General features: G+C 49.2%; 3 protein-coding genes across 3 annotated transcripts; 1 reads left to right on the top strand and 2 right to left on the bottom strand.

The window, feature by feature from the left end:
* Positions 1 to 220: 220 nt before the first annotated feature.
* On the bottom strand, positions 221 to 1757 carry PUNSTDRAFT_136691 (uncharacterized protein; the record flags this gene model as incomplete). Its single annotated transcript, XM_007386288.1, has 8 exons — positions 221 to 238; positions 292 to 318; positions 402 to 466; positions 513 to 623; positions 670 to 800; positions 856 to 1528; positions 1577 to 1619; positions 1674 to 1757. 8 exons carry the CDS (start codon positions 1755 to 1757, stop codon positions 221 to 223), a joined length of 1152 nt encoding a protein of 383 aa, XP_007386350.1.
* A 2832-nt stretch (positions 1758 to 4589) lies between these two features.
* Positions 4590 to 5300, top strand: PUNSTDRAFT_72032 (uncharacterized protein; the record flags this gene model as incomplete). The annotated part of the gene is made up of 1 exon (XM_007386287.1): positions 4590 to 5300. The coding sequence occupies one exon, from the start codon at positions 4590 to 4592 to the stop codon at positions 5298 to 5300; it is 711 nt and encodes a 236-aa protein (XP_007386349.1).
* Positions 5301 to 6473: 1173 nt separating this feature from the next.
* On the bottom strand, positions 6474 to 6933 carry PUNSTDRAFT_54218 (uncharacterized protein). Its single transcript, XM_007386286.1, has one exon. It carries the CDS (start codon positions 6872 to 6874, stop codon positions 6695 to 6697), a length of 180 nt encoding a protein of 59 aa, XP_007386348.1. The 5' UTR covers positions 6875 to 6933; the 3' UTR covers positions 6474 to 6694.
* Between the last annotated feature and the right edge of the window lie 379 nt (positions 6934 to 7312).

Genomic DNA, 7312 nt, shown 5'->3' with positions numbered 1-7312 from the left:
TATACCATGATTGCTTCTTTTTTCCACCGGAGAAGGAAGATCGATGCAATGGAAGGGCACCCCAATGACTAGTGTCTTACTGGACAGAGGTAAGACGTTGAAGGTGAGGTTGAAATTTGGGTCGGGTGGATGGGCAACAGAAGATGGCGGCTTGCCATGTTGTTGCTTGTAGGGACATAGCTGGTACTTCTGTAGATAATCTGCCCAGCAGCGACCATGCCTAGACATTCTCCAGCCCCTATATCAAATCAGTATCTGTCCTAGTATAGTTTGAATCGACATTGGACTTACCTCACAGTCAAGTTCTTGAAGTAAGCCCTGGTGTTATTGATGTCAGGGGACTCCAAACAAACTAAGTTTCTGTCTTCGTCGGTCATGTTGAGAACGACATGAAAGCACACCATGCAGTTGATCATCTGTAAGGCAGGTATTATGTGCAACCTTACTAAGTCACCCGCATTGCCAGCTAATCCGGTCAGTACTTTGATAATTGTTATGGTGAGAAAGCCTACCAGGAGGATTGAGCATGAATTCCCAAATTTCCAACAGGAAATCATCGTCATTGCTCCTTACGGTGGTCCTCACATTGACTAGTGCCAAAAGGACCAACATGGGTAGGCCGCCTGCACACAGTCAGTTTTAAGATAGGGCAACAGAGTTTCTACTCACCAACTTTAGCAAACTGGATGAGAATGGTTCCTTCGCGGATCCACAGATGGAAATTCCTCGTAGGTTCACCACTCTTCTTCAAACACTCGCACCATACTCGAGCGTTAGACCAGCCCTCGCTGACAATCAGCCTATTCAAACACAAATCAGGAAACTGTGAGATAAGATTAAATTTGACATGCATACCTATTTGCACGTACAAACAGCCTCAGACTGGCCATCATAGAGAAGAAGGTGAGAGTCTTTGTATGGTTCTCATAAGCATGGCACTGCTTTGCAAGGTTATACAGAGTAATCAGCTCCGTAGATGTCGCCATATGGATGCCATCCAAGGATTTGGAGTCTGCCAAAGCACGCGTAAGGGAGACAAGTGATCGCAGTTGCTCTGGGTCGGTGATGGAAGTCAACTGTTTCAAAAACAGCACTATCTGACGAGCATGCTTGAACTGCATCTGTACGATCCTCCAATTAGCGTAGTTGAACTCTATGGCAGAACCTTCCTCATAATCCCCCTCGTTGGTGTCCATAACATCTGCCTCCATTTCCCGACAATCCTCCGGTCCTTCACCCACTCCTTCTCCACCAACGTTGCCCTCCATCATGGCCAGGGCATTTGCTGCTGCGATGGCCTCCTGTTGCTCCCTCCAGGCTGGAGCAGACACCGTCCCAAGGCGTTCACATCCAGCATGCCACCCTCCACCAGGTTCTCCACCCCCTTCTCTGTGTCCTCTAGCAGCAAGACCCGATGTGCCGTGTGAGGTATATGGTTTCATCCCGAGGCGTAGGCATTCAGCCAAAGAGGGGATTTTGATCTTCGGGACATTGGAGGATATGCCCGAGCTCCCTACAACAGGGGTACCTAAGATATCATTAGCATATATAGTATGTTGTTCGTAAAAGAATGAACTGTGTGCTCCCTGAACAGAAGGAGTCGATACGAAGCCCTTTTGCTATAGGAGGATGAGTGGGGTGCTTCTCTTACTAGTCAGCTTGTAGGTACTCACCGACAGCAAGAGTTGCTCTGCAATATAATCCAGTAGGGTTTTACATTGAGTGGGGGATTGTACGAGTTCGTCAAGATCTGACATAGTGCACGAAGAGACCAGACTAGCAAGCAGGTCCCGAGATGTAGGTACTTGGGTTTTGATTTCCCGCAGCTCGGATTCATTCTCCAAAGTATATTTCATTCTTGACATAGCAAAGGTAAGAGGAAACAGTGCGAAAGAGCTATGAGCTGGCAGGAGAGGTAGGGCTTATTGCGCGGATCCGCGCAATAAGCCCTACCTGTGTGCCACATATACTGTACTCGACACTGTCCACCACAACGTCCACCTACACATCGCACACTTCATTGAGCTATTCAGAACCTCAGTGAAACATATAAGTACCCGCCTGTCATGTACTTATGAAATCCGGGTGAACCTGATCCGCCTTTACTAAACCTTTCTCGTTGCAGGCAGGCTCCTTCGTCGTCATGTCCATTTATGGACCCTTGTCACGCCCAGGACTTCGTCGTTCACCAACTAGACATGATATGACGTTCAGGTAAGAGGGGTTTCCAAGGATTCTAAAAAATAGATCGTTGATGAGGTATACAGGGAAGCTGAAGATGAATGTTGTACCATACAACGTGTCTCGGCGGCGTCTCGGTGTGTCCCGTCGGCCATGCAAAGCAGGTGTTTGGGAGGAGGACAGACCAGCGCAATGACCGTTAACAGTGCGCGGTCATTATCCAGTGAGTATGCTTCTACACGTGTAAACTGCATGGCTCATTCAACAGATGGATCTCACGCGAAGTTATCGGCGGATCAGCACAGAACGCGCACCTCGTCACCTTTCACCCGCTCAACCTGCCATCTCAAGTTGTCCTCCAAGGGTTGCCGGTGCACAAGATTGATCTATTCAAGACATCAGTGGAGCGGACCAAACGGTGGTGTCTCGGCACGTGTAGTCAGCCATGCAGAGCGGGTGTTTGGGAGGGGGGCTGACTCATACGATGGCCGTTAACAGTGCCCATCGATGTGATCTTTATTTGGTGAGTATGCTTATACAGGTGTAAACCGCACGGCTCACCTTCTCTATGATTCCACGGCCATGTTCCGCTTCCCAACCCTTGATCATTCATCGTCCACTGCAGGCTTGGAGTCACCCCGCCCTCGACGACGTACTAGCAAACGCATGCACGCCACATCACCAATACGACGCTCGATAACCTGGTACGACCATGGAGTTTGACAAGTTCTTGAATCCACACGGTCCGGTCATCGATTCTCGACGGGAGCAGCAGCGCGATGCGGCGAGCACAACATGTACACGAGATGGCAAACCTGGTAAGTCTATCGTCTTCGCGTCAACTTTCCATACTCACCTTGAGTCAGTACCGGTCTTCGTTTGGCTTACACGCTCCGATCCATGGCCCATGCACGACAAGTTGCAGCAACAGCACGCAAATGCATGCATGCCACGTCACTGACATGGCGCTTGACGACGACCTTGTATGACCGCAGCTCCGACACGATTTTGAATCCTTGACGTCTCCGATCGTCGGTCCCGGGCCCATGGGCATGCCCGTGCCCAGGACACAGCAGAGTGCACTGCAACCATGTCAGAGTACGCGCTGGAGCTCCTAGGAGCGGCGCGGATCCCCCGGGACGGCGGTGGAGATGCTGTTGCACAAGGCAGGGAAGCAACTGAGAATATATACAAAGATATGAGATGAATACACATACCTGTCGCACAAGGCAGGGAAGCAACTGAGAGAACAAGTCTGAGTTGCTCCCTGGTGCAACAGGCGACTATATAGTAGCTGAGTAATCCATCAGCAACACAAGGGATGGTCCAATGAGAGAGAGGGAGGCTCCTCGGGTGCCCGGCACGTGACCAGTGGAACAGCCTAGGAAGGCCGCGCAATGTGCGGAGGCCCTAGGAGACCCAAAAAGATAGGAGAATGTATGGATCTCCTAGGAAGCCCCGAAAGAATAGAAGGAGCGTCTGGGAGATCCTAGGAAACCTGAAAGGGAAAAACGAGCGTGTGGGGAACGCGGGGAAACAAAGAAAGACGAGTACTGGAGGCGTGCTATGACAAACCGCAACCTCTCCAGTCGCCGTCTGTGCACCCAACACCTACCACACCCGTGCGCCCGCCGATGCCTGCTGCCCCGTTGCCGGCCTCATCCGTTCCTGCCATGAACGGCGTGATTTCCGCGTCCGCGCCACCCCCACAGGCAATCCCGAGCATTGTCAGCGCTGGCATGGGCCTCGTGCTGCCTCCACCACCTGCGACCAAGGCACCGCTGCAGCCCGGCATGGTCCCGCAGCTGCCAAGAGGTTGCCCGCAAGTGCACACTGGACACGTACGTGCCGCCCTCACGGAAGGTGATGGGCGTCGAGTAACCCGAGTCCCCGCCGATGCTGCAAATGGAAGGCGCCAATGGAGGTGGGTGTCATGGCACGCCTCCAGTACTCGTCTTTCCCTGTTTCCCCGCATTCCCCACACGCTCTTTTTACCCTTTCAGGTTTCCTAGGATCTCCCAGACGCTCCTTCTATTCTTTTGGGCTTCCTAGGAGCTCCATATATTCTTCTATCCTTTTGGGTCTCCTAGGGCCTCCGCACATTGCGCGGCCTTCCTAGGCCATTCCACTGGTCACGTGCCGGGCACCTGAGGAGCCTCCCTCTCTCTCATTGGACCATCCCTTGTGTTGCTGATGGATTACTCAGCTACTATATAGTCGCCTGTTGCACCAGGGAGCAACTCAGACTTGTTCTCTCAGTTGCTTCCCTGCCTTGTGCGACAGGTATGTGTATTCATCTCATATCTTTGTATATATTCTCAGTTGCTTCTCTGCCTTGTGCGACAGTGTCTCTGCCGCCATCCCGGGGGATCCGTGCTGCTCCTAGGAGGTCCAGCGCATACCCTGACATGATCCGTGACAGGCTGAATATTGCTCTGTCTTTGGAGTATGCAAGCAAAACAAAACAACAGTGTCATTTTTATCATGCCCATGATCGGTTAAACCAGCAACCACTACATGGAGAACAACGAGAGCACATGTGGAGAGTCAAATCTTCTGTTACTAGAGACACCTTAGGAAAGCTGCCATTAGTTCACGGAATAAAAGTTATGGTGACAGAAAATATTGCAATCTGTAAAAAAATTGTAAATGGGTCCGAAGGAACTTTGCATAGCCTACATTATACTACAGATGAAGATGGCAACCAATATGCAGCTGTTGCATATATTCATGTTCCATTGTGTGGTATGCGCATCACTGACTTACCAGATGATGTTGTGCCAATATTTCCTGTTCGCTCTTCATTTCAGTACAAATCTCCAAATAATGGCCCACGGTTCACTATTAGTAGAACACAGCTCCCACTAGTTCCTGCTTACTCTTATACAGACTACAAAAGCCAAGGAAGATCATTATCCCATGCTATTGTTGATCTTGCAAGCGCAAAAAGCTTACAGGGTGTCTATGTTATGCTTTCACGTGTCCGAAACTTAAAAGGACTTGCTGTGTTACGTTGGGTCCCACCACAACATATAAATCAACGATTGTCAGAGGAGATACGTGATGAACTGACTTGCATCCAATATCTGCATGAACAAACTATGACTCAGGAAATGTAGTGCTTGACGAATGTCATAAACACTTACTCATGACACTGACAAATGTGGCATTTGACGACTCAGATGCTGATGTACTAGTATGACTAAGTGACTGTGACTCAGGTTATAATCCGGACATGACTTGTTATGACTCTATGGAACGTTGTAGAATATTATAGACCACTGTAGGGACTACTGGAAAATTCTAGTACAAGTACGATCTAGGGGTTCTTACAACGAACACTTTCAACTGCTTGATGTTGCACCATGTGATTACCGTTTAGATGACAAAGGCTTGCTGACAAGTTGCTGGACTACATGACAGATCACCCATCGAAGTTTGAATAGTGCAGAAGGTCCAACGAACTTTGATGACCTCATTGTCTACCATTATACATCATACAGAACATTATGGAACAGCGACAAATAACAAGGCGAAAGAAATTGCTATGGGACTTGGTGCCTATAAAAGGAGATAGGACCCACAAACTGCGTCAGTCTCAGACACACACCTCTGCTTCATCTCCCATACCAGATAATGTCTCTCACTGGTCGCAAAGGTGTTTCCGACCTAATCGCTCGCTGGACTGATCATGTCTTTCCCGCCAATCCCACCGTACCTTTGTCGCATCTTACACACTCCATGTTTGATAACAAACCTGTGATGAGAAGAGAAGGACAATTTATTTTCGCATTTTTCATTTCTAAATATGGACTTATCATTTTCCTTTTCCCACCTTTCCTTTTCCAAAGTCACGTGACCTTCAGTGGCAGCAGTACAGCATCATTGACACTGCCCTGCACTGCCCTGCACTGCCTTGCACAGCCACCGGAGTTTTGTTCCGCTTACTCATGAACAATGACTCGTTATTCCTTCTAACTCCTTGATTCATAATCCTGACCCACCAAAGTGGGTCGGTCTTACTCATCCTTGTGCCCTGCATGTGATTCTCTTGTACTATTCTTGGACCATGTATTTGTGTATATAAGACCCCTGTAGCTCGCCCTAAGTCCCCATCTCGACCTCTTGTGTCTTGGGGACTTAGGTGAGTAACCGTCTCTGTACTAGATACTATGCTAACTTGTGTCTTGGGGACTTAGTGTGTGACCTTGAGTCCATTAGGTGCCTATTGCGTCGCTGTCGACCTCGTGTCCAGTGACCTTGAGTCGAGCTCAGCTCCTCTTTATCTGCGTATACTCTTGCCTATAGTAAGTGACGACGACGCTGCCTTTCCCTCCGACTCTACCCAATTGCTTGGACATTCCGACTGTCTAAGTGATTGGTAACCCCAACGGGCGTTCCCCTGCACGTCGCTCGTCACAAACACCTCAGTCACCCACTTGGAGTGACTATATTGGGTGGAATTTGCCTGTCACTAATTCCATCTAACATGGTACTAAAACCATGGTCCTGATCATTTTGGCCATCCATAATGGAAACTCCAGTCTATATGCCATATGGTTCTTCCATCACCTGGCCTGGTATCCACCATTTGCATGCTGTAAATGCTCATAATGGTGTGATGTGTATCCTGGGCATGTTGCAATGTACATGGCTGTTCATCAAGGCCAGCAGGCCCATTTTCCAGGCCCATTTTCACCCTCCCTGCTGCATTGGCCAAAAACTGCTGGTAGGAATGTGCAATAGTATGTAGCCCTTGTCAGGAAATTGGGATAAGCTATCTACCTACCTGTAAGCCGTATGGGCGGAAAATCAGTACCAACAAATGGAGCTACCAGCTGGTAGCTCCAGGGTGCCAGGGGTCTCCACAGGGAAACCCCCACAACCACGTCCCCATCTGTTCTGCCGATGCATGAAACCATATGTTTCAACTTGTGAAGCTCTCTTCATGCAACCTTGAACTTAATTATGGCAACGGGACATGGGAATGTCTGTGGTAACACCACACAATCTCAGAGCTGCACTCGTCGCATCTCTACATGCATGACGTAGATGCAGCATCCTGATGCCGTCGGTCATATTTTCAGACTACTGTACTTTTACGACCATAAGTTCAAGCGGACCCCTTGGG

This window comes from Punctularia strigosozonata, assembly GCF_000264995.1.
Source record: "Punctularia strigosozonata HHB-11173 SS5 unplaced genomic scaffold PUNSTscaffold_10, whole genome shotgun sequence".
Classification (NCBI taxonomy): Eukaryota; Fungi; Basidiomycota; class Agaricomycetes; order Corticiales; family Punctulariaceae; genus Punctularia; species Punctularia strigosozonata.
The sequence above is the reverse complement of the archived record's forward strand: the minus strand, read 5'-3'. Positions and strand labels throughout refer to the sequence as shown.